This window comes from Archocentrus centrarchus, chromosome 17 (assembly GCF_007364275.1).
Source record: "Archocentrus centrarchus isolate MPI-CPG fArcCen1 chromosome 17, fArcCen1, whole genome shotgun sequence".
Lineage (NCBI taxonomy): Eukaryota > Metazoa > Chordata > Actinopteri > Cichliformes > Cichlidae > Archocentrus > Archocentrus centrarchus.
Genome location: NC_044362.1, coordinates 7,327,698 through 7,354,690, shown reverse-complemented (window position 1 = coordinate 7,354,690; position 26,993 = coordinate 7,327,698). Strand labels below are relative to the sequence as shown.

General features: G+C 40.6%; 1 protein-coding gene across 1 annotated transcript; it reads left to right on the top strand.

The window, feature by feature from the left end:
* Positions 1–5,651: 5,651 nt before the first annotated feature.
* Positions 5,652–23,189, top strand: tgm1l1 (transglutaminase 1 like 1). Its single transcript, XM_030752440.1, has 14 exons — positions 5,652–5,808; positions 9,489–9,781; positions 9,906–10,097; positions 12,445–12,696; positions 17,714–17,832; positions 18,169–18,276; positions 18,453–18,630; positions 19,200–19,338; positions 19,936–20,128; positions 20,356–20,509; positions 20,835–21,119; positions 21,688–21,848; positions 22,001–22,137; positions 22,232–23,189. The coding sequence occupies exons 2-14, from the start codon at positions 9,490–9,492 to the stop codon at positions 22,374–22,376; spliced, it is 2,355 nt and encodes a 784-aa protein (XP_030608300.1). The 5' UTR covers positions 5,652–5,808; position 9,489; the 3' UTR covers positions 22,377–23,189.
* The last annotated feature ends 3,804 nt before the right edge of the window (positions 23,190–26,993 follow it).

Genomic DNA, 26,993 nt, shown 5'->3' with positions numbered 1-26,993 from the left:
AAATCAGGAATCAATAACTGAATCAATAAGGAATTAGACCTATAAACAGAATTGATATCAATAAAGTCCTATTATTTTCCATCCCTTCTTACGAGTATGTAGTATCCACTTCCACTTTCTCTGCCTGCTGAGGTGAAAGCTGCACAGTACCAAAAGACTAAACAAATACGTTCACAAAGCTGGCTCAGTCCTGCGGGGAGAGCTGGACAATCATCGTGCAGTCGTGGAGAGGAGGATGTTGTCAAAACTATCATCGACAATGTCTCCCAGCCTTTACACAGTGTTCTGGTTCACCAGAGGGGCATCATTAGCCCAGCCAGAGAATGAGAATAAATAAAAGCTCCACTGAACATTACAAGAGGTTATTCTCTTCATGGCTAACCTCCTTTTGTGCTTAAGCTATATAATTTTACACTCTCCACAATCTGGAGCAACCGTTACCCTCCGGGGATTAATGAAAAGTTTTTAAGACAGTCTTTCTGATAAGTTCGTGCTTGAGAGGTGGCTTACATTAGCATTTAGCTCTAAGCAACAACCAGATCTAAATCTTTCTACCGCTCAGTCTGGTTTAATTGCATTGTTATTGGTATTGTTACAGTTGAAAAAAAGGACAGCTCAAGCAGCATATAAAATAATAAAGCTTCAGACAGACAATGTCAGGTCGGGTTTTGCAATTTGTACAACATACAACTCTGACCTCCACTCTCAATTTAGACAGGGGAAAAAACTCCCTGAAAAAGGTATGTGCTATCAGAAAGCACACATCTCTGCCTTTAATGCACAGAGGTGAATCACACATCCTTTTTGAAAATGAACCCTACTTGCTCCAGATTCGTTCGTTCTACATAGTGGGAACAAAGGATTGTTAGCAGAGCAGCAGAGATATTTTCTGCTCTCCAGCAGAGTTGCTGTTGGGTCTGTCTGTTTGTGTTCGTCTCCAGAGCAACTGCAGCAGTGCATGTATCAGCCTGTGAATGAACTCTGCAATTACGAAAAGTCTTTATGAGACGCAGGCATGCGCAGGCAGATTTCATCACATCACTGTAAAACGCACAGCTGTTGATGTCATAAGATGACTCTTGTTGAGTCATGCGAATCAGAGCAATAGCATAACTCTGAATATTAAATACTCCACTCCCATTAACAAGGCTTTAGTTCTGACGTCTCCGTCACGCCTAAAGCCTTCTATGAAACATATCTTATTATCTCAGATTTTTTTTAAGATGGGTGGATGGGGGAGGGGTCACACTTTGACTAGTCTAGTTCAAATGTTAATGACTGCCAAGAAATATTCACTTTTTATTTGCTTTTTCTGTGAGAGGTAGAAAATGAGTTTTTTTTTTGGTACTGGCTATTAAAAATAAGGAAAAAAAATCTTAACATGAAAACTGGGAGCAGAGGGTACAGCTAGCCTGTTGACAGCTACAAAAAAAAATCTACCTGCTAAATAATGTAGAAGGGGCTGTCCGCAAAACCATTTGAAAACAGAGTACTCCACTGAAGAGGGCTCATAGACAGCATAAAAGATGGATGTAGCCTAAGGGTCTGAAAAGTGAAAACAAGTGCTTCAAATCAGCATTTGAGTTACTTCATTTGCACCTTTGCACAAATGTTGGGGGTGGCTGTGGCTCGATCTGATCATCCGTGGTTCTATCCTTGGCTGCTCCAATCTGCATGTTGAAGCATCCTTGGGAAAGATACCAAACCCCAAGTTGCACCCAATGCATCCATCAGATTGTGAGTGTGTGCGTGAATGTTAGACAACGTGCTTAGGTATAGAAAAAAAGCACTTGTATGACTGTGTGTTATTGGGTGAATGAGGGTTGTAATAAATTAGAGAGAAGAAAAGAAAAGGGCTTGTCAATTCTTTGCAAAGGGCATCAAAGGGCAAAAAGACTTCTGATCCTATAGAGAAATCCAGCAAAGAAGGTGCTGTACCAGAATCCTTCATAGATCACTAGCAAGTTGCTGCCAACCTGTCTGCAAACACTTGCTAACTATGTGTAAAGCAGTTGTAAAACTTAAAAAAGTGTGATGCAAGAAACCAGAAACGGAAGATATTCATCTGCAAGGTAAAAGTTGCAAAAGGAGTTACTGAACCTATAAACTCATCAGGAGGTGACGTCAGAAAGCTTTTATCCCATAGGCTTGTATACAACCAGACCACTTTTTGCAATCACAGCCATCACCATCTGGTGGCCTTCAGACAGAATATAGAGGTTTAATATAAAAAGCAGTTTTATGCTATCTGTGGTACAAAAACAGCACATCTGCCTTTGGGAGAAAAAAATATGTGGACATACCCACTAAAAATATGTAGCTAATAAATAGAAGTTCATCAAATATGAAGCAACAGCCAGGCGATTGCTAGCTTAGCCTAATTTAGCTTACCATGAAGACAAGTGCAACTATGCCTGTCCAAAAGTATCACCTCTTAAGCTTTTTAAAAGCTTGGCTGTTTCTATTTCTAGGCAATAAACAGCTTTGTTTAGCTGCTAAATATGATAGTTAGCCTAGCACGATGGCTGGGCACCTAATTGGAATCAAACTGTCCAAAAGTTAAAATGAAAAGAAATTAGCTTAGTAATGTATTCTATCCTTTTTTATTTCTTTTTTTTTTTTTACTTAATTTGCAGGAAAAATATATTTATTTGTTTGCATTTTATTATTTATTTGTATTATTTTTAGCTAGCCTCTTCATCCTGAACTTGTATATTCATACACAACAAATGTCCATGAAGTAACACATAAAAGACAACTTATGTGATACAAAGACTGAAAACAGAGGAAAAATCCAAAGTAAAGGGCATCTTATTGTTTCTTCACTGCAAATGTGGGTCCTTGTTGGCAAGTATTTTTTTTCTTCAGAAGGCTATGTTTCTCTTCTTCCACCTCTCCTTCTAATCTCCAAGCTAGCTAGCCTCCAGATTAAAGGTTAGCTTCAAATTCCTTTAGCATCATATCAGTGTGCAGAATGTGTCTTTTATTTATTTTTTACATTTTTCTTTTCCTCTTATGTAAAACTCATAATGTGAGATTTGGCTCTGTGTGCTTTTTTTTTGAGCCTCCTGCCACTGATAAAAGTGAGTGGAACTCGTTACTTTTTAACAGACACACAAGTACAGCACATACCAAAAATATTCTCACTGACAGGCCTCGACATGGGGTCAGTGCTACAGTAGCCTACTGTGTGCTTGCTGAGAAAAATCTCCAATTGTATTCAAATACAATAAATGACAGCCAGTATTTTTCACATGCTGATCCTAATAAAAAAAATGCATATAACACACAAATGGCATTTTTCCTCCAAATCCTAATAAGTTATGTTTTCTCACAGCCAGGAAGTTTCCCTTGGCCTGCTGCTGCTGGGTGTTTAGTTTCCCAAGTACAATGTAAGAACAAGGGCCCAGTCCCATCTGTTATACTCAGATACTCAGTGAACCCAAGCCACCTTTATGTTTCCTCTCACGCCCACTGCTCTGCAAATGCTGTCTGAGCCATTTATCACGCTAGTGTCAAAACCAGCAGCATCAAGAATTAGACTGGTAAATGGTCTGCATTTTTCAAAATATAAATAGTCCTGACAAAACTCTTGCAGCATTTTGACTTGTAGCAGCAAGGAAATAAATGGTTCGGCTAATAACTCAGCCCTCTTGGACACTGATTGAAAATCTAGCAGCAAGTTTTTGTATTACAGTAAATCCTTAATTAACTATTAAACTCATGTTCTGCAGTCGTGTTTGTGTTCTGTACTGTACTTGTGTCCATTTCAGAAAAGACTTTTCTGTCTTTTCTGATGCATTTTGCAGGCCCTCTTATTTTGTCAAAACAATTCTCTCGCCAACTTCAGCACTGCTTGACTCCATATGCTCTGTCCTGTGATGGGAGATAAAGTGGTATTAAATCTACCACCTCCAAGATTACCAACTTTGTTTTCTCTTGGACTGACAGAATGCTGGTTTTCTTTCAGCCACAGAGGGCACAGAACATCCTTCAACACAGTGTTATTCAGCCATGCTGGCAACTAGCTCGCACTTGTGGTAAATTCAGACCAACGCTTTAGTTCAGACAGAAAGGGAGGGTTTGACACCAAAGTTTGTACACACTTTCTTTGGTGAACCCCCTAACTTTACTTCTTATGTCACCACAAGCTCAAATTTTTTACTTTCATTATTGGATGGGCTACAATGAAACTGTGGTCTCCAGGAGAGATGCATTCCAATGATTTTAGCAATCTTCCTCCATAAATTTACTGATATTTATGAGTCCTTATATTGATGCTGTGATTATTATTCCTTATATTGAGATGATGATTGTTATCCTCTCACTGTATGAAAAGGTCTTTGGAATTTCACCTGTTGCAAGTGATAAAGTGAAAAATAGGAGCTACAGGATCAGCGGTTCCATGTTTACATGTTCACACACTGAACACATGGCAGGTGATGTTGATAGGAATGTCATTAGGCTCGTTTTGAAGGTACATCATAAACTCATAAATGAAAAACAACAAGATCAACAAAGTCACTGTAAGGGGATTGAGCTTTATAAAATATGATAGAACATCACTAAAACTATGGAATGGATCTGAGGGAATATACAAAGAACTGGAAAAACTAGAAGGACAAATATGTTTGCACCTGATAAAACTGACCACAACAAAGCAAGGACCCAGGAGGGAAAAAAAGTCCAATTTTATGTGTTTCTGTTGCCTGGCACTGCATATGAAACACCAGGACTTGACCACACGATAATTAACACATAATACACCTGCATTAGGACGTCGGCCCCTTCTGTAGGATACGTCGTAGGCTCTACAAAGATTCACCGCAGAAAGTCTAAATCAGGCCTTAATTCTAAGCATTGTTGTGCTTTAGTATAGCCTGATTAAATAACCATCTAATGCTGATTGTCAGAGGAGGACAGGTTTTGAGATGCATCAGACTGTTTGGGGCATGATATGACTTCATAGTGGTATCCTGCCAAACCACAAAGTACTAATGCAACTATAGTAATTCCCACTGCTGGCCCTGTAAGCGGCCTGGAATCTATGAGACAGATAATGTGGAATAGATGTTCTATCATGTATGTGTTTTAGTTGATGCACTTTGACTTCTTAACTTATATTTGTCCATGTTGCCTTGGTTATCAGGGAGTTTAAATTTAGGACCTTGACCTTTGGGTGTCACGAGTCAGAATGAGTGTGAGGCGTTCCTGTAACGCAACCAAAAAAAAAAAAAAAGTAACACAAAAAGGAAGTTGGGTTAGAGAGTGCACTTTAAAAAAAAAAAAAAAAAAAAAAAAAACTGGGGGTTTCCTGTGCTCAAAACAGAAACATCCAGTTTTTTTTTTGAGGTTTTAGTTATTTGGATCCTATTTAGCGCTTACAAACATGGCTTGTTGTGCAAAGCAAACACAGATACAGTATAGGAATCCAGCCATGTGGTCTTTATCGTCTCCTTTCCGCTGTCTGTCTTCCTGCATCGATGAAGTTTTGCTGAATGTTGCACAACAAACTTTCAGCTGCTCTGCACGTGCGCGCGTCTCACACCCGCTACGTGCACAAAGTCGCGCTAATCGGAACTGGACCTCCTGGTGGGAGTGAGAAACTTCAAAACCAGGGCGGGGCGGGCTGGGCTGAGCCATGAGAAGCAGGAGTGAACATTCCAGGACACCCTTAAAAGCGTCCCGGTCCGCGAACGGAGCGCATCAAGACGAAAGTTTCCAAAAGTTTCCAGAGGCTGACGGATAACTGCTCAGGACGATACACGCGTTTCATCGTTGATCCAAAGAAGAATCCACACAGAGAAAGTAAGATTATCAGTCACTCCTATTTCAAGTTTTCTTCTTTTTCTCAAGAGAGAAAAAGAAGAAAACTGAGGTATAGACGGAAAATTTGGTGCTTGTGTCCCAGTGGTTTCTTTCTTAGTTTTCTAGTACAGCTCAAGTCTTACTGGATAATTCTCCACAAAAGTAAAAAAAAAAAAAGAATAAAAGGGTTTAAAAAAGACGCGTTTTTAGCCTTGAACTTGTGGACTCTTTTTATGATTATAGGCAAAATCTAATTTGTTTCCCGCAGAAAGAAGATGTCTGTTCACTTTCCAAACTCCAAGGCGCTGTTTGTAATTTTAGCATTTTCCATGTTCATTTTAAAACACAGTCAGTTAATTCAGGTATTTTCATGGCTTCAGCCTCGTTGGTTGACAGCCAACAGCTGCAGCTTATCCTTTCTCTTCTCTGAGACCTAGAGGATGTGTGGTATATAGGATTTAAGGAATCTCTTTGTGTATTTTTTTTAATCACGTTGGAACTGTGACAGTTTAATAATCGGGCCCTTTTACACGGACCGACTCACCAGACAAACAAGCCAGTTGAAGCTGGTTTTGTTGTAGTCGGATAAAGTTGACTTAAATTTGGTGTGGGTATCTCGGGGCCCAATGGGCATATCAGCAATGCCCACATGCCAACACAAACTGAAAGAAAAGTGCAGCACTGCTGAGATACAATGGAAGAAAGTGATACAAGTGGTAGTGATAGGCAGAGGGAGGGAAAAAACGATGAAGAATATTTCATTTCAAGCTTGGCTGATGGCTGTATTACTGTATAGATCATTTTAAGTTTGGGCACTAGAGTGTGAGCACAGGAAGAGCAAGGCTGCCAAAAATTAGGCTTGTGAAATGACTTTTCATGGTTCTGGGAGGTTCAGTGAATGTCTCTAATTGGCCAATTTTAGACCACCTAGGTGCAAGAGTGAGATAAGGCTTCTTTTGAAAAGGACAAAACAGTCTGGATATAATTTGTTCACTTAGCTGTGTTTTGAAATAACAACAGGTTTTTTTCTTTGTTCTTTGTAACTTAGTTCCCTTTTTAGTAGCATTAAGGGTCAGAGAGTGCGTCTTTGGGTGGGGAACAAAGCATACAACTGATTTGGCCATTGGTGCAGATGAACTCAGGAAACCACAGAGGTGAAAGCTATCAAGAGTGTGAAAGCATGCTGTAAGGTGCCGCTCCCACTTCCTCAGCTGTTGTCTGACCTGTGAACTCTGCCTTTTTCACCCTTTTTCACATGCCTGGTTCATGCGAATATTTACCCAAAGGTGCAACCCTAAACATTACTGTAATGACACTTTGCATCACCTGTTTCACCTGTACATGCTAAAGTGATGTGCAGAAATGCTAACTGACTGTATGGTAACCCCACCCCACATGTCCAATCACAGCTCAGTCACCATCTCCATAGTAAGCCCTAAATGTTCGCTTGTACAGGGGTTGGACAATGAAACTGAAACACCTGGTTTTAGACCACAATAATTTATTAGTATGGTGTAGGGCCTCCTTTTGCGGCCAATACAGCGTCAATTCGTCTTGGGAATGACATATACAAGTCCTGCACAGTGGTCAGAGGGATTTTAAGCCATTCTTCTTGCAGGATAGTGGCCAGGTCACGACGTGATGCTGCTGGAGGAAAACGTTTCCTGACTCGCTCCTCCAAAACACCCCAAAGTGGCTCAATAATATTTAGATCTGGTGACTGTGCAGGCCATGGGAGATGTTCAACTTCACTTTCATGTTCATCAAACCAATCTTTCACCAGTCTTGCTGTGTGTATTGGTGCATTGTCATCGTGATACACGGCACCGCCTTCAGGATACAATGTTTGGACCACTGGATGCACATGGTCCTCCAGAATGGTTCGGTAGTCCTTGGCAGTGACGCGCCCATCTAGCACAAGTATTGGGCCAAGGGAATGCCATGATATGGCAGCCCAAACCATCACTGATCCACCCCCATGCTTCACTCTGGGCATGCAACAGTCTGGGTGGTATGCTTCTTTGGGGCTTCTCCACACCGTAACTCTCCCGGATGTGGGGAAAACAGTAAAGGTGGACTCATCAGAGAACAATACATGTTTCACATTGTCCACAGCCCAAGATTTGCGCTCCTTGCACCATTGAAACTGACGTTTGGCATTGGCACAAGTGACCAAAGGTTTGGCTATAGCAGCCCGGCCGTGTATATTGACTCTCCCGACGGACAGTTTTGGTGGAAACAGGAGAGTTGAGGTGCACATTTAATTCTGCTGTGATTTGGGCAGCTGTGTTTTTATGTTTTTTGGATACAATCCGGGTCAGCACCCGAACATCCCTTTCAGACAGCTTCCTCTTGCGTCCACAGTTAATCCTGTTGGATGTGGTTCGTCCTTCTTGGTGGTATGCTGACATTACCCTGGATACCGTGGCTCTTGATACATCACAAAGACTTGCTGTCTTGGTCACAGATGCGCCAGCAAGATGTGCACCAACAATTTGTCCTCTTTTGAACTCTGGTATGTCACCCATAATGTTGTGTGCATTGCAATATTTTGAGCAAAACTGTGCTCTTACCCTGCTAATTGGACCTTCACACTGCTCTTACTGGTGCAATGTGCAATTAATGAAGATTGGCCACCAGGCTGGTCCAGTTTAGCCATGAAACCTCCCACACTAAAATGACAGGTGTTTCAGTTTCATTGTCCAACCCCTGTATCTTGCTTATATTGTTGGGCTACTCTATAAACCAGTCATCTCCTGTAAATATTTCCTTAACAACACTGTTTTCTCCTAACTACGTTACATTACTGCAGCTTCATGGATAAAATGTGCTGCATGTTTGCATATGTGCATGCAGTGTCACTCACAGTTTGTGTGGCTTATGATTTTTTGATGGAGAGAAGATGCAAGAAACCGTTTCCACCTTCAGATTTGCATTCTAGTAAACACGAGAACCAGTAAGGAAGGTCGGGCTTATCCTCAAAGAGACTAATGATCTCATTCCTCTGTGATTATTAGTGCGGTGTATGAGGGTGGGGATGTGACAGTATGATAAATGTTCATAAGGTGCACGGTACTGTACACTTGCACTTGCAGTCTATGTGCACACAAAAAGACATCACAAGCACAGCAGCTACATTGCTCTACAGCAGCTGGGGTGCAGCAGATGGAATCCAGCTGCTTGTAGCTGTTATGTTTGATCACACAGTGTACCTAAGAAGGACGAATCGCAAAATACCCCGAAATGGTTTGGGAAAGACTATTAGCTGAACAGAGTTCGTGTCAGGAAAGGACTAATTGCAGGAAAAAGTGAAGGAAAAAAACTGTTTAACGATGGAAGAAACAAAGAAATGGCTTGTTTAGTTAATCACATTTTTTTTTTATATGAAATGCATGTGGCCTCTCATTACCTACATGCAGTTGTTTTTCCTGACACTTTCTGGCATAGATTTAAGTTTAAAAAGAAAGTTGAGGATCATACTTTCTTGCTGTACTCCTCATAGAATGGCATAAACTATTAACTGTATGTGTGGTTAATGAAGTAAAGTGCTTTCTTTCTAACGCTGTAGGGTCTTAACCTTACAGTCTAAAGTGCCTTGAGGTGACTGCTGTTGTGAATTGGTGCTATGCAAACCAAAGTTCTAATCTTAAAAATGAAACATGTCTTTATGTGTTTTCCAGAATGCCAGGTGAGCGCTTGACAGTAAGAACCACGTCAGAGATTGGGCGGTTCCCCGGAGCAGCCCCACCCACGAGGGTCGAACTGACCATTCAGAGGGAGGAGGAGACGAAGCAGGAGAAGGGAGGCTGTTTTCGGTGGCTCAGAAAGATGTGCCCGTGCTGCTGTAAGCGCCAAAGCAGCACCTCCTATGATGTTACGGATAAAGTGGAATTGACCAAACTCCCAACCCCTGCCGCGGTTGTAGAGCCCCCCAAGCCAAAGCCTGAGAACGGAGAAGCAAAGGAAACAGATGGTAATGACACTCATTTTAAACCGTGTGAAGGCCAGTTCTGCTTTTTTCAGTAGAAAACATGACATTGTTTGTGTTATCAAAATAGTCATTTACCTCAATGTAATGTCCCACCCTCTCCTGTTAGAAGTGACGCTGTCAGTGTGTTCGGTGGACCTCCTGAGTTCCAAGACGGGTCAGAACAGAAAGGAGCATCACACTGACCTCTATTATGGAGACGAGCTGATCATTCGCAGAGGGCAGACCTTCCAGGTGGAGCTGGAGCTCAGCAGGCCCTTCAGTGCTGACACTGACAAGCTGCACCTGGAGCTGAAAACAGGTATGAAACTGGTGGCTGGACAGTGTCCATACTTTCAAAACACAATATGAAGAAAAATGAGTTAAGAAATGTTGTAATGCGTCTGATCAATAGCTTGTAAAGAGGGTTTAGTATCATTACTAATACAGGAGAAAAAAGAATTAATTCAGGTAATAGGTTATAGATGTATTGTATAAAATAAATAATAAACTGAATAAATAAGCAGTTTAAATGGCTTGATAAAAGTAAACAAACAGCTAAAATATTAGATACACAGTGTATGTAGAAAACAATGTATGTGGAACATAACAGGTAATGGCTAGGCCTGATAGAACCACTGCTTTACATGAAATTGTTCTCACAGCAAAAGTGCTCCTAAGTATTGTAAACTGATTTTTGTGTTAAAAATCGGTGGCTTGCCCCTTTCACCAATATTAGCTGCATGTGCAAACACAAGAGGCAAACCAGTGAGTGCTCAAACCACGGGAAATACAGTCCAAATGTTACACATGCACGTTACAGCAGCGGTTCATGGCTGCACCACAAGTTTTGAATTCCACCCAGCAGCCCTCACAGTTAACAGTTTCCAGGCCTCGGGACACTGGACACCTCCCTCTGGTATTTACAGACCTCACACTACACACTTCAGCAATACATCACCACCCAGCAGTGATTTGCTTCTTCTGCCGTGATAGCTTCATGGTGAGAGGGAAAAAGAAAGAAATGAACTGCATTTATGTGACTGAGTTGTCTGCATTCAGCAGACTCTGGTTGCCATCGTATCACAGTCTGCACGTTCCAAGTGTTGCACTACAAGCAGGGATTTGTGTCAGTCAAGCTTTCAAAGCAGTTGTTTTGATAGCTGGGAAGGTGAACGAAGGTTTGGAATAAATTTTCAATGAAGTCATTCCAGCAGAAAAGAGACACTGTTTTTTTTGATCAATTTCCTGTTGAAAGAAAAAAGGTAGAGAGAGGAAGGGAGGGGTGTCCTGGATGCGGGGACATTTAGAACAATGGTTTCTTGGTAAACTCCATATTTCTGTTTGGACAAATGGTTGCCCAGCAGGGTAGCACGAAGCAAACAGCTCATGGGAAAACATCCAATGGGTTTTAATCTAGTTCGTGGGTTTGTTAGCCCATGGCAAAGACACATAAAAAGGAACATTAAAGCTAAATGATAACTCACACAAATGTGCATACTTTCTGTGGGGATGTGTATGTTGTGTAGTGCTGGAGGTCTTCCAGGCCCACAATTCTGTTTACTCGTGGAAACCACGCACAGCTGGGCCAAAGACTGTAATTCGTGTGTGCTTTACAGTCTGGAATGGTTGTCATCTGCTGCAAATGACTTCAAGTGACTGCAACATGAAAAAGTTTGCAGCTACATTTTGTAAGGAGGTCTCTTCACTGTCGTTGCTGCTGTATTATTTAAACCGAATCTTCAAGGTTAGCTTAGAATTACAAATAAAAGAGAACAGGAAAGTGCTTTTGAAGCTGTGAAGGTTGAATTTTTATTCAGACATATAAAGCAAATATGTTTTAGCATACAAATGTACAAGGTTATGCATACACACACACACACACACACACACACACACTTTAGACACTCAAATTACTTTATTTGTGTATGAATCTCTGGCTCGTTTGCAAAAAGTCGAGTGCAAGATTCTTTAAAGCTTTATTTAAGTAGATGATGAGAACACTACAGTTTCCAAGCCTGCCAGTTAATCGTGAAGCTTTTTCCAAAGAGACGTTATACAAAGCTAAACAGCAGTTGTTTAGCTTTAAATTTAAAAGACAAATGCAAGACAGGTTTATCTTCTTATCTGACTTTCCTTCAAAAGATTGAATAAGTGTCTTCCAAATTGTCATAAATTGTCATTTAAATTTAATTTTTGAAAAAAATTAAAACAGCAGAATTTTAATAAACAGTTGCAGTTGTTTACCACAACCAGCATTATGTTCTTTTATGTAATTTTGAAAACATTTTAAATCACAATTGTTAAAAACTGCTTCTAAGGTTGGACACTGACTCACTGCACCATCTTGTGGTTTAAGTTGGTATTATGCAAAAGTACAGCGCAGCCCTATTTCAACCTCAGTTGATATCTCTGCAACACAGTACATAGACGTTTTGGTCCTAACATCATAGCTGTTGTTTTGTCACATTCTGTTTATAGTTTTATTTCATGATAGAAGGATTTAAATACTTTGAACAAGTACTATAAGTAGTAGTAGTAGTTAATACAAAAGGGGAATATTTTAAATTACCTACTAAAGCATAACATATAATGCAATACTTATCCTCCTTTTGTGCTTTACAAAACATAGTATATTTAACAATCAAAATGAAATCTGTTTGTTGTAGGTTCCTTGCCCTTGGTTTCCAAAGGGACCCATGTCGTCATTCCACTGGTGGAGCACCTGGAAGACGAACGTTGGGAGGCCAAAATTGTAGAGCGGAATGGCAATAAGATCAAGCTGTCCGTCAACTCTCCAGCCAACGCTGTGATCGGCCTTTACGGGCTCTCTGTGACAATTTCCTCCCTGAAAGGCGAGGCCACAGCTACTCACACCTCCGACAAGAACATCGTCATGCTCTTCAACCCTTGGTGTGAAGGTAAGCTGGAAGCAAGCCGGATCAGGGAAGGGGAGGGCGGGGGTGTGGATTGAAGCCAGGGAATGTGGAAGAGAGGAAGGAAAGAAGACGAGCCACAGATGACAGGAAAAATGAAGGAAGAGAAGGCATGTGACCTTACATAATATTCCAAGAATACATTACTTACTGTCTGGATTTATGTTCGTCTTAAGGGAGAAAAGAGAAAAAAAATAGAAAAAAAGTCAATATTTTTCTGGAGGAAGCAGATTCCATCTGTCTAACTGCAAACACTCAGATAAAATAGATGTCTACATAGCCATTTAATCTCTGAGAGCAGCTCTGATATAATATTACACATGGTTGATAAAGGCCAACTCAGTCCATGAGTGTGTTACTGACCATGAAACAGCAACAGCGTGACTGTGTGTGTGACTGTGGTCTATTACTTTGTTATGCAACTCTCCTGGCTGGATCCAAAGCTTCTGGCACATTTGGTTTGGCCATAAGTGCGAGCACTACTTTCAGCTACATTTGAGATCAAAACCGTTTGTGTATTAGATAAAACAGGCCCCTAGCAGGGTCATTAAATATAGAGATGCGATTGTTAATCGTCTATGCCTAAATGACTGTGGTCCAAAGAGCTGAATACACCACGAGTTGAGAAAACAAACAAGCAATTTAGGACCATTTCTACACAGCAGAAACAAAAAATAGATTCAGAAAAAACAGCAGATTTGCTGCACATAGCACAGACTACAGTGGAAATGATGCCAGGGGGGGCTGTAAGTAATGGCCATGGCTGGGAAAAATGCTTTTTTGGTGCTATGGTAACTAACGAAGTTCCTGAAGTTGGCTGTCACTGTAGTCCTGCAACTTGCTGGAGAGCATCTCTCAGCTTGCTTGGAAATGCCTCGGTGTCCCCCCAGATGAGCTGTTAGAGGTGGAGAGGGAGGTCTGACATCTCTGTTGAGACTGCTGCCAATAGATAAGCAGCAGGAAATGGATGGATGATGGATGGATGACAAATAACCATGAAGTATCCACTTGGAGGATACAGTAACCACTCTTGTTATCCATACTATAACCTTGCCCAATGAGCATCAAAATCTAGACTAGCCTGGTTCAATCTAAATCTAAACAGCAGATATTTGTGATGATATTAGGGGATGAAACTGCCACCTTTATGGTTACATGCCACAGTGCCTTGCGAAAGTATTTGGCCCCCTTGAACTTTTCAACCTTTTGCCACATTTCAGGCTTCAAACATAAAGATATTACATTTTAATTTTTTGTGAAGAATCAACAACAAGTGAGACACAATCGTGAAGTGGAATTAAATTTATTGGATGTGTCAAACTTTTTTAACAAATAAAAAACTGAAAAGCGGGGCGTGCAATATTATTCGGCCCCCTTGCGTTAATACTTTGTAGCGCCACCTTTTGCTGCAATTACAGCTGCAAGTCGCTTGGGGTATGTCTCTATCAGTTTTGCACATCGAGAGACTGAAATTCTTGCCCATTCTTCCTTGCAAAACAGCTCGAGCTCAGTGAGGTTGGATGGAGAGCGTTTGTGAACAGCAGTCTTCAGCTGTTTCCGCAGATTCTCGGTTGGATTCAGGTCTGGACTTTGACTTGGCCATTCCAACACCTGGATATGTTTATTTGTGAACCATTCCATTGTAGATTTGGCTTTATGTTTTGGATCATTGTCTTGTTGGAAGATAAATCTCCGTCCCAGTCTCAGGTCTCTTGCAGACTCCAACAGGTTTTCTTCCAGAATGGTCCTGTATTTGGCCCCATCCATCTTCCCATCAATTTTGACCATCTTCCCTGTCCCTGCTGACGAAAAGCAGGCCCAAACCATGATGCTGCCACCACCATGTTTGACAGTGGGGATGGTGTGTTCAGGGTGATGAGCTGTGTTGCTTTTACGCCAAACATATCGTTTTGCATTGTGGCCAAACAGTTCGATTTTGGTTTCATCTGACCAGAGCACCTTCTTCCACATGTTTGGTGTGTCTCCCAGGTGGCTTGTGGCAAACTTTAAATGAGACTTTTTATGGATATCTTTGAGAAATGGCTTTCTTCTTGCCACTCTTCCATAAAAGCCAGATTTGTGCAGCGTACGACTGATTGTTGTCCTATGGACAGACTCTCCCACCTCAGCTGTAGATCTCTGCAGTTCATCCAGAGTGATCATGGGCCTCTTGGCTGCATCTCTGATCAGTCTTCTCCTTGTTTGAGATGAAAGTTTAGAGGGACGGCCGGGTCTTGGTAGATTTGCAGTGGTCTGATACTCCTTCCATTTCAATATGATTGCTTGCACAGTGCTCCTTGAGATGTTTAAAGCTTGGGAAATCTTTTTGTATCCAAATCCGGCTTTGAACTTCTCCACAACAGTATCTCGGACCTGCCTGGTATGTTCCTTGGTCTTCATGATGCTCTCTGCGCTTTGAACAGAACCCTGACACTATCACAGAGCAGGTGCATTTATACGGAGACTTGATTACACACAGGTAGATTCTATTTATCATCATCAGTCATTTTGGACAACATTGGATCAGAGATCCTCACTGAACTTCTGGAGTGAGTTTGCTGCACTGAAAATAAAGGGGCCCAATAATATTGCACGCCCCACTTTTCAGTTTTTTATTTGTTAAAAAAGTTTGACACATCCAGTAAATTTAATTCCACTTCACGATTGTGCCTCACTTGTTGTTGATTCTTCACAAAAAATTAAAATTTAATATCTTTATGTTTGAAGCCTGAAATGTGGCAAAAGGTTGAAAAGTTCAAGGGGGCCGCAAGGCACTGTATTTATTCATTTGGATAATGCATTAACATTTATTTAAAGGAGTATTTTTTGTATATATGTCAAATTCCCTTTATGTGTCTTTCTTTATGTGAAATTCAATCATATGTAGTTCTTGAATAGTTTTTACATAAACCTGATTTCATATGACTTCTTGGTATATTAAGACATTATTCAGCCACTTATATGGCACTCAGTGAAATACTTGGAAATGTAAAATTTCAACCCTATAGTGTCACTGGAAGATACAACTTTTATCTATTTGGAAATCAGGAAAATATGGTTGTTGGTACTGGAGATGTTTGCCTTTGTGGAGTTCTGGCGTTCGGGCTCTTTGCAGAATAGATTTATGGGGTCACGTGAGGTAGTATTACAGTGGGGTTTGTATCCCCTAGGAAATCAAAAGTCAAGGCTTTGGTTCACATTTTTTTGGTCACCTTTCTTTATAAAATCATTTCCAGTGAGTTTTCTAATTTTTTAGCAACAAATAGTTTAAGAAAAGATCTGGGTTTGTGTTAAAATAAACCCTACTTTTTGCCAGGAAGTTAAAAGAAGAAACCCAAACTCCTCCTTGTGACACCTTAATTATAATGTTGTAGATACACCACTGTGGTGATATCACATCATCCACTAATAACAGCAGTTAGACAGAATCAAAACAGTAAGGTTGGAATCTATAAATCCAAAACCTCAGTGAAATCTATGGTACACAAGAGATGATGGGAACTGGATAATAATTATCTGTGGGTTTGTCCGTATAACAAATGCCTATTCATGTTTGAGCCATTAACACACCAATACACTAAACAGCAGCTCCTTATGCAGGAATCTTTGCTTACAAACAAAAAGGGTTTATTTATATATATATTTTTATTATTCATTCTCATTTATATGGCTAAGAAAGCATTAGGAAAGGAGGTTCGTTGGCTATTCGCCTAGGTTTTCCAAATCACCCACACAGGATATTTGACAGAAAGAATTGCATTTGCAACACAGCAAAATAAAAGAAAGAAAGGAAAAACAGTGGACCTGGATGTGATAAAAAAAAAAAAAAGCCTGTGTCTTTCATTATGGGGTTGCTGCTTTTGGCAGCCTGCCCAATCCCCTTTTCCCTCTTTCAATCTCTTCTTCCCTAGACCAATCTCTCCCTCACACTCATAAAAGTCAAAATCCTACAATTACTGTATGAACTGCCATGGGGGGAGCTCAGAGTAATCCTTGCAGCTGGTGACAGCCTGTCCTCTCCCTTGCTTTTACTGCCTTTGTGTATATTTCCTCGCTGTTTTGTACCTTTCTTGCTATCTGCTGACCTGACCCTCACTCCAGTTCTTGGGCCTCCTCCTTCATATCCTCCTTTGTGAGTCTGTTTCTTCCCACATTCCAGGGATATTTTTTTAGTGAGATATAAAAACTGCAATTATCACAGCTGCCAGATAGTGTCAGCTTCATCCCCCTGTGCTTTTTCCCATAAAATCTCAAACAATATGTTATGCTTCACACTCTCTTTCCCTCCTCCCTTTTCCCTCAAAGCACAACTTCCCCTGTTTCTCTCATTTGTCCCTCCGTGACTTAAATCTCTTCCTTCCACTTTGCTTTTTCTTACGTCCATCTTAAATAGTCTTTTACTTTCACCTCTTTTCCTTTCTTTCTTTGTCATGTTCCTTTCCACCACCCACGGGTATTTTCCAGGTGGTGACAGTAACCGATAAAAAGGGATGGGAACAGAAATGCACAGATTTGCAAAGCTCTGGTGAAGGCTACACGCCCAAGTCTGGAGGGCTGATGTCACTAAAACCAGACTTTTTCCCATAAATGAGTGTGGGCTCCACTGCAAGATCTATGGAGTCATTGTGTTTCTTAACCATTTCCTGGCCTTGGGAACGTTTTCACATAATAAGTGAAAAAAAAAAACAACACATTCTTAAGTAGTTCAGTCACGAAAGAGGTGAATAAAGCAGGGATTTGGGGTAATTTTTACAAACAGAGAGGAAGCTTGAATATTTCAGTTCATTAGAAGAAATTTGAAATGTCTACAGAAAAAAAAAAGGTTTTCTTGTTTTCCCTGTCAAGGCTGGTTTAATTAGACTGAACTTTAGGGACAACTGCAGTTGTACACAAAAGCAAGTAAATGTGTATATACCACTGGATGAAAACCTGCACTTTCAAAGTGATATTTTCAGTTGAATGAACCTAAATAAGAGCAAATATGTGTTTCCTGTGTTTCTAGAGGACACAGTGTTCCTGGATGATGAGGAGGAGAGGAAGGAGTATGTGCTGAATGACACTGGGAGGATTTACTATGGCACAGAGAAACAAATCGGTGCTCGCACATGGAACTTTGGGCAGGTAAAAGCTATCAAGACAAGATGTGACTGGAAAGTGCTTTGCTTCTAAAGCTATCATTACATCATCATGATGAGCCTATTTGTTCCTGATGAAGGTCGAATTCTTTTAAAACGGTTCCCAATAACTTAAGTTTTGTTGTGTTTTTAAATGACTAGAAATTTGTGTACAAGTCAGTACTATAAATAGTTGCTCAAATAGCATACTGGGGACTATTTTCAGCTGTGTATTGATGGGTATTTGGTACACTAATAAGTACTTTAGAAGGGTGGTATATGTAGAATTTGCACAAAAATAACATCTGTCGATCTATAATTCACACTTTTGTCTTCACTTTAGTTTCATGAGGGAATCCTGGAAGCCTGTCTGTTTATCCTGGAGAAGAGTGACATGCCGCCATCTGGTCGAGGGGATTCTGTCAACGTGGTCAGGGTCATATCTGCCATGGTGAGCTAATACATAAAAAGAAAGGGGGCAAAAGAGAATTAAAATTAGGCACATGCAGCTAATCTTCTTGTGCTGTAACAGGGCCTTGAATTCAAATGAAGTGATCTGCTTAATTTCCAGAAAAGGAGGGGAAAAAAAAGGAAATCCAAATGACCATGTCACTGTGTTCTTTTTAGATAAATGCTCAGGATGACTTTGGCGTTCTGGTTGGGAACTGGTCAGGAGATTACTCTGACGGAGTCTCCCCTACGGCGTGGAGCAGCAGCGTGGAGATCCTGAGGAAATACCACTCCACCGATGGAACGCCTGTGTCATATGGACAGTGCTGGGTCTTCTCTGGGGTCACTACAACAGGTGATTATGAGGAAAAAAATAAAACTGTGAGGGCACTGGAAGGCTAAGTAAAAGAGAAGCGCCTGTCTGTGGTGAAACATTAAACTTCAGTAGGCATGCGAATGGAGTGTACTGTATGTTTGGCTTGTGTATGTAAAAAAGCTGCAAAGGACACCCTGGAGTGTTTACTGGTGTTCATGTCAGTTTAATTAACAATCCACAAACGATTGTAATCACGGCTTTATGTCCGTCTTTTTATCAGCTCTCTCTACAGAGCACATTGTGTGTAACATTGTGTGTGCAACCAGGGCAGCTTGCATCATAGCTAGCCGACCTTAGCACATAGCAATGCCCCTCATAGCAAGTCAGCTCATATACACTCTAAATATCTTGCACTGGCATTCCTGACATACTGTCTACATTTGCCATAGATAGAGCCACATGTGTTGCTTTCATTCAGCCAGAATAATAAGGTTCCAAGCAGGAATGCTGCCTGAAGTATTACCACCTGAAAATCTAATTCAAGTATCAAATGGCCTTGTAGAAATACATATTCATTTATCTATTTATATCTCTGTCTTTGGTTTCAGTGCTGCGCTGCCTTGGCATTCCTGCCCGCAGTGTGACCAACTTCCAGTCTGCCCATGATACTGATGTATCCCTCACCACAGATGTGTATCTTGATGAGAATTTGGAACCAATCAACCACCTCAATTCGGACTCTGTCTGGTAAGACACAGAGTTTACAGAGTTGAAAATCATCTAAATCAATGCTACAGGAATGTACTTATTCTGAAAGCAGTCACCTCTACCTTGAAAATCCCAAGTTGCATTCAGCTCTCAGTTGAATGCAACATCTTTTTAAACCACATAGGCTAATCTAGTATCTATCTTTTCTTTTTTGTGGTTACACTGGTGTCCTACATGTGTCCTTACTCAATCAGTCTGCACTTTACATTTTCATTTAGCTAGCTGAACACCCTTTTGACTCTGTGAAACTGGCGCATGTTGTGATGTAGCTAAATGTAGCTAAAAGTAAGCTTAATCCAAAACCATAATTCCTGTTAAACCATTAAAATATATGCCAATTCTGGAAAAAAGCTATGTTCAAAGTTAATAAAATATATCCACAAATGCCACTAAAGTTCTTGAATGAACACTTTACATTTTATACAAAAAAATGAAATGTAAAAATGTGAACCAAACAAGCTAACTGTTTTATGCTAAGCTAAGCCAAGAAGATGCTTAGTGTATTTTCATATTAACCTGAACGTGAACAAGCTAATTTCCTCAAATACAAAATATCGAAACTCTGTCGAACCATAGGAATTTCCACGTATGGAATGACTGCTGGATGGCCAGACCGGACTTGCCTCCAGGTAACGGAGGCTGGCAGGCCATCGACGCCACTCCTCAGGAGACTAGCCAGGGCACCTTCCGCTGCGGCCCTGCCTCTGTCAACGCCATTCGCTCCGGCCAGGTCTACCTTAAACATGACACACCGTTTGTTTTTGCTGAGGTGAGCAAGTGTGCTTGAACCGAAATCTTTGTTATTTTGGTCTCTCATTTGTGTGTACTATAAAAGTTATAGGTATGCAGGATTTGCAAATGTAGTTTTTGGAGTTGAAAGTTATACTCTTGATGCATCAGCAAATAATTATTTATTATTTCTTAGTTTAATCATCAGCATGAAAGGCTAACCTATCCTGATTGAGCTTATAGTATTTATTGCTATTTTCCTGTCAGGTCAACAGTGACAAAATCTACTGGCAGAAGAACCTGGACGGTACATTTAGCCAAATCTACAGTGAGAAGAAAGCTGTCGGCCACTGCATCAGCACCAAAGCAGTGGGCTCTGATAAGCGGGAAGATATCACACACTTGTACAAACATGAAGAAGGTACTGGAAGCCATTTTTTCGGTTGTATAATTATAAGTCTACCTTTGATTGATATCCCAGAAACAGACAGAATCATTTCTGGACTACCTGGAAATAGGCTGAAAAATCAGTGATTTGGCCCATAGATTTCTTCATAGATCATTTTGTTGTACTTATTCACCTCATTCAACCTTCATCAACAGTTCGCCTGTTCTTCATATTTTTAAAATATGCCTCTCTGTTTGTTTTCCTTGGAGATACTGTGTGCCATATCTCTTGCATATGCCAGTAAATCCTGAAACCTCAGCAAGAATGAGGCGCACTTACCCTCTCCTCCCTCTACCAGGTTCAGAAGAGGAACGCATTGCAGTAGAGACTGCCAGTCGCTATGGCAGCAAGCCTGATACCTACTCCACAGCAATGGCTGAAGATGTGTCAGTGGAGGTAAAGATGGATGGCAAGGGGCCCAAGTTGGGTTCTGACGCCCAGTTGAAGATTGTAGTGAAGAATCTAAGCTCAGAGCCCCGCCGGGCAACACTCCACAGCCAGGTGGCCGTCATGTACTACACTGGTGTTCTGAAGGGCACCATCAAGAAGGACCAGATGCCTGTGGAGCTTCTGGCTAATGAAGGTTGGACTTCAGCTGAGTTGTCTTTATTTGTTATTAGCACATTGCTTTGGTTTCCACGTCCTGATTTATTTATTTTTATTTACTCTTGTGCTTTGAATTTGTTGCATGCACTGCTCAGCAACAAGCAGCAGATTTACAAAATTAGCAAGAAGCCGATGAGCAAAGAGGCAGACGTTTTTCTCAGAGGTTGAGCCCAATAGCAATATAATGTAATATAATGTAATGTTGCTCTGTAAGTATGCATTGCTTAAATAAGCAACAATTTGCTACCAAATAAGTTTAGGTCATATTGTATTAGTATTGTGTTTACAGCACTGACTATAAATGAAGATGAATATAGCCTGCAAAGCAGTTAGTTTAAATTGCAGTCTTTCTGATGGCCAGCATAAAGAAGTTGGTTTGTATAGAAGTATATGAGAAAATGGCTTCTCACTACCTTCGTTCATATTTTCCTAAAAGGGTTATGGTCTTAGTCATCAGTTTCAAACTTAAGCAACTTAAGGATGTTAAATTTGCAAATTATAGTCCCGTTTAGAGTCAAAATATGATGATTTTCTTCACCACCCAGAGAAAACCATTGAGTGGGTCCTGCCATACCAACAATACCAGAGCCAGCTGGTGGATCAAGCAGCCCTGATGCTAACCTTATCTGGAAGAGTCATTGAAACGATGCAAGTGCTAGCTAACCAGACAACTTTCAGGCTTCGTACGCCAGACATCACCATCACAGTAAGATTTCATGTTTTCCTTTAAAAAAAAAAAAAAAAAAAAATTAGTTAGCAAATCGAGCATTACTTTAGCACCAATGCATAACTTAAATAGTATCAAACTTATTTCTATTAAATGTATCCTTCTGGACTAATTTAACTGTTTCCTGGCAGCCTATTGGAGAAGCTGTGGTCGGTAAGGAGATGACTGCCAAGATTACATTCACCAACCCCCTGACACAGACACTGAAGGGAGTGGTGTTCAGAGTGGAGGGCCTGGGCCTTCAGATGGGCCACGAGGTGATCATAGGGTAAGAACACATCTGCCTCTCTTTTGCCTCCCTAGCTCTTCCAACAACCTTTTCTTATTGAGACTAACATTTCATTTCATCTTGCCCCTCTCAGTGACGTTGGCGGCCACGCCACAGTGACTCTGACAGAGCACTTCATCCCCTCCCAACCAGGACCCAGGAAGCTGGTGGCGTCTCTCGACTGTAAACAGCTCTCACAAGTGCATGGAGTGGCTGACATTGTTGTTCTTGAACAATAAAAGGCACTACATAGTTCTCTTACAAGACTTGTTTCTTATAAACTATAAGTGCCACTGATATTTATAAAGTTAGTTGATATTATAAAAAGGGTTCCTATATTGTGAACTGCACTTTTTATTTTTTACTGCATAATGTTTGTAATTTTTGGTATTCTAAAACTACGAATAGACAATTTATTGTAGCATTATCAGTATTACTGCTATTTTTACACTTTAAATAATAGAAATTCAGACCTCTGTTTTCAAGTAGATGCGCAGCAAACAAAGTGCTTTAACCAACAAGCACAAGTATGATCTAAAAAATAAAACTAGTAAACTTCAAGACACTGAACAAAAAGTCAGGACACTTAAGTGTAAATACTGTATATGCAGCTTGTCATAATGTGAAAAGTATTGTTAGACAAAATGAACCTCATGTAGCTTATATGAAGGACAGGGACTGTGAAGTGTTTGGAAAGGGAATGATGTTGACATTGGCAAATGTAACATTTAAATGAACTTTTCAATACCAATTTAGCAAATAGAAAAATGTATGAGCGAGGACATGGCTTAAAACTTATTTTAATTATCACATGAAATGAAAATTCCTCTTGTTTTTAAAAAAACTGAAATATCCACACATCTGAAGAGAGACCACCGCGGCCTTAATTCAGCTACTTCAGCTTCTTTTTGTCTCTTTTACTTCTGTGCTAAAAGATTAATGTGAAAGAAACTATTTAATACCATTAAACTATTTATCTGCCTTATCTACATTGAATGTTTTTTTTGTATCATGTTTGTTTGTGTCTTTAATAAAACTGACACTGAAATGATGCTGCAGCTCTTTATTAATCAAGCCTTTGTTGGTGAGTGTAAGCTTCACAGAGGAAGCTGGTGTAACTTTCCATTTCTGCAATGTTTCATTCACAAAAAAAAAAGGAAAAATGCGGTGACTGAATGACTCATTTCAGTTTTACGAGTTACGAAAGGTGACACACCTTTGCCGCATTTCACCTTTCAGGATGAGTAATGTATTTTCGGCTACTTAAGGCTAACTGTGCAAAGGCAGAGCAATGCTGCGCCCTTTACTTCACTGCACTAGTTTAATAACTATCATTTGTAACTCTCACATTTAGGGTCTTAGAAAATCTGAGCTCATAAAGTCACCACTGTCATTAAAGTCATCAAAGAAAATAATCCGACTATATTCCCTGATGTTCTATGAACCCAGGGATTTCCTGAATTTCACTTTATCAGCACTGTGACAGTGCACTTGTCAGACATTTCAAAGTAGAATTTGACACATTTTTAACACTCACTGCCAAATTGTTGTTGAATTATTTGTGCTTAAATGATCAGAATCTGTACTTTAAACAAAATAAAGTAGGATTATAACGTCCTGTAATTGGAGGACAGTAGAAAGGGGATGGAATGATAGGTCCGCTACTGTTAGTTACAGTCTTCACCATTTAATCATACATTATAATAATATTTAGGGCCCGAGCACGAACTGTGCGAAGGCCCTATTGTTTTTGCTCTGTTTATTATTATTATTATTATTATTATTATTCAGTAAAATGAATTTGCTTTTTGGGGACTTTATCCTATTCAAAAACTCAAACTTTGCACATGCATCACACCTGGTGAAAATTTAAGTATTTTAATGGCCTCGGGCAAGGGCCAGCCAAAATGCCTCAGTAGCGCCCCCTAAAGTTCAGCCCCACCGCTGTGTTTCACGTACATTTATGAAACTTACAACACCTATGTATCACATCGAGACACACAAAAAATCCTCTTGGAGCCATGCTCTAAACCAGGGGTGGGCAACTCCAGGCCTCGAGGGCCGGTGTCCTGCATGTTTTAGATGTGTTCCTGAGCCAACACACCTGAATCACATATAGAAGTCATTAGCAGGACTCTGGAGAACTTGACTGCATACTGAGGAGGTAATTCAGCCATTTGATTCAGGTGTGTTGGATCAGGGACACATCTAAAACCTGCAGGACACTGGCACTCGAGGCCTGGAATTGCCCACCCCTGCTCTAAACCCAACAGGAAGTCAGCCATTTTGACTCAAACATGCAAATTTGGCGATTTGCACCCTTCAGACTTTCTCTAATAACTCAAAGGGTTTAGAAGTTATCAACTTCAAATTTTGGTGTGTTTCATCTACACACCAAGGGGAATCTACATTTAAAAAATGGTGAGTTTTTGGCAAGGGGGCGTGGCCCTTATGCCCCCCTGAAATTTGATCATTCGCGATGAAATTTTGATTGGGTCTCATTCATACCTACATACTCCAATTTGGATCAAACTTTCTAGGTAGGATGAGTATCCGCCCCTGAACACATACATATGGCAATATTTTATGACAATCGCAGCGCCACCTAGTGGGAGCAGGAAATGTCATGTTTTACACTTAGAGGTCCACCTCTACTGTGGTGGAGCAGAACATCTCAAATTTCCCCTGGAAAGCCTTAAGGAGTTGGGCTTACACTGTTTTCAAAACTGTGAGCTTTTGCCAAAGGGCGTGACCATGGCGGGAGGGGAAAGTTTGATGTTTCACCATCAAGACATAAAGGCCTGTAACTCAAAGACACATTGCTCAATCTGCCTCAAACTTCAGTGGTTTAATAAGCCTCCTGCCCTGAACACATTGATATGCATAAAGTCCATAAACGTTAGAGCGCCACCTAGTGGCAGCTCGAAATATCAGAAAATGGCATGTTTTTTGAGTAGCCCCGGAGCTACATTTTATCTACAGCTCTGAAATTGTAGAGGCTCATGTAACATCCTAAGACGTACAAAAAAGTCTCTTGGACCCATACCCGAAACCCTACAGGAAGTCGGCCATCTTCAATTGAAAGTGTTAATTTTTGCCGTTTCCATGCCTGGTATTTGAACAAACTCCTCCTAGGGCATTTTACACAGTGAGACCAAATTTGCTCCACATCATCTAGACAAGGAGCCCATCAAATATTGTGGAAATCTTGACAAAAAATTAAACGGTGTTGTCACACCAGGCCATTGAAGTTGGCCTTCGTTTTTCTCCCTCACCACCAAAATTGTTTGTGCACTTGTTCGCACATGCTTTGTCTGATCAGCCTGAAAATTTAATCACTCATGTACACACCCAGCCTGAATCCATAACTACAGATTCAAGACTGTAGGTGCAATAGCGCCCCCTACAGAAGCAAATGAAAATTTGTATGACCGTCCACAGAATTAGTTTTGCTCTGAAATACATGAAAATATCTTTCACCATTCCTTACAACATCCTCATCAGTTTAATAAGCCTCCTGCCCTGAACACACTGATATGCATAAAGTCCATAAACGTTACAGCGCCACCTAGTGGCAGCTTGAAATATCATAAAATAACATGTTTTTTAGCTAGCCCCAGAGCTACATTTTATCTACAGCTCTGAAATTGTGCACACTCATGTAACATCCTAAGACATACAAAAAAGTCTCTTGGACCCATACTCCCAACCCTACAGGAAGTCCGCCATCTTCAATTGAAGGTGTCAATTTTTGCCATTTTCAGGCCTGCTATTTGAATGAGACCAAATTGGCTCCAGATCATCTAGACAAACAGCCCATCAAAAATTGTGGAAAGTTTTACAAAATATTAAACGGCCTTGTCACACCAGCCCATTGAAGTTGGCCTTCATTTTTCTCAATCACGACCAAAATTGTTTGGGCACGTGTTCGTACATGCTTTGCCCAATCTGCCTGACAATGTAATCACTCATGTACACAGCCACTCTGAACCGATAACTATGGATTCAAGGCTATAGTTGCAAGAGCGCCCCCTACAGAAGCAAATGAAATTTCCTATAGCATCCATAAACTTAGTTTCTGTGAAATGTATGAAAATTTGTTTCAACATTCTTGACATCATCCTGATCAAAAAAGTCAATCAGACCCATGCCCTATTTTGCATGCTGGAGCCGTGACCACACCCCCAAATATTCCATTGCGTCTATGCCGAGAGCAAAAGCTATCTTTTCCTATAAAAGAATTCAACTTTCTATAGACCTTCTGTACACCATCACGATCACAATACCTCCGAATGTGGCATGGGTCGACGAGCGCCACAGGTCGACGTGCGCGGGGTGCGAGGGGTGTGAGGGCCCGATATCACCGCTTGCGGTTTTAATAATACTATTATTATTGCTAATAACATAGCAAATCATCAGCCTCACTTTCTAATGTCCTCCAACAATTATCCCCCCTTGAGGCTGATGAGTGCTTGACCATAACTTCCTACTTTTGCTCCACTGTCTGTTCTCCAGCTTCATGCTGACCCCCTCTGTATTCAGATTACTTATGTCCGGTGAAGTGTCACCCTTTAGTTCTCCTTCTCCTGGAAAGACAAAGTTAGCTCTGACTGGGCTATGCCCTCGATCACACCTTTGAGATCTCCTGGCCATTTGATTTCAACTTAAAAATAATGGCCACTGCACTGGGAAGCTGTAAAGCATCAATTAACTGCAACACAGCCTCTCCATATACTAGAGGATTGCCTTCAACTCTATGAAATCCTCTCTATTTCTAAATATTAGCATTAGCATGACAAACCTCATTAACATAGGCTGAATCAATGTACAAATTAAGTTTTACCTGTAGCCAGTGT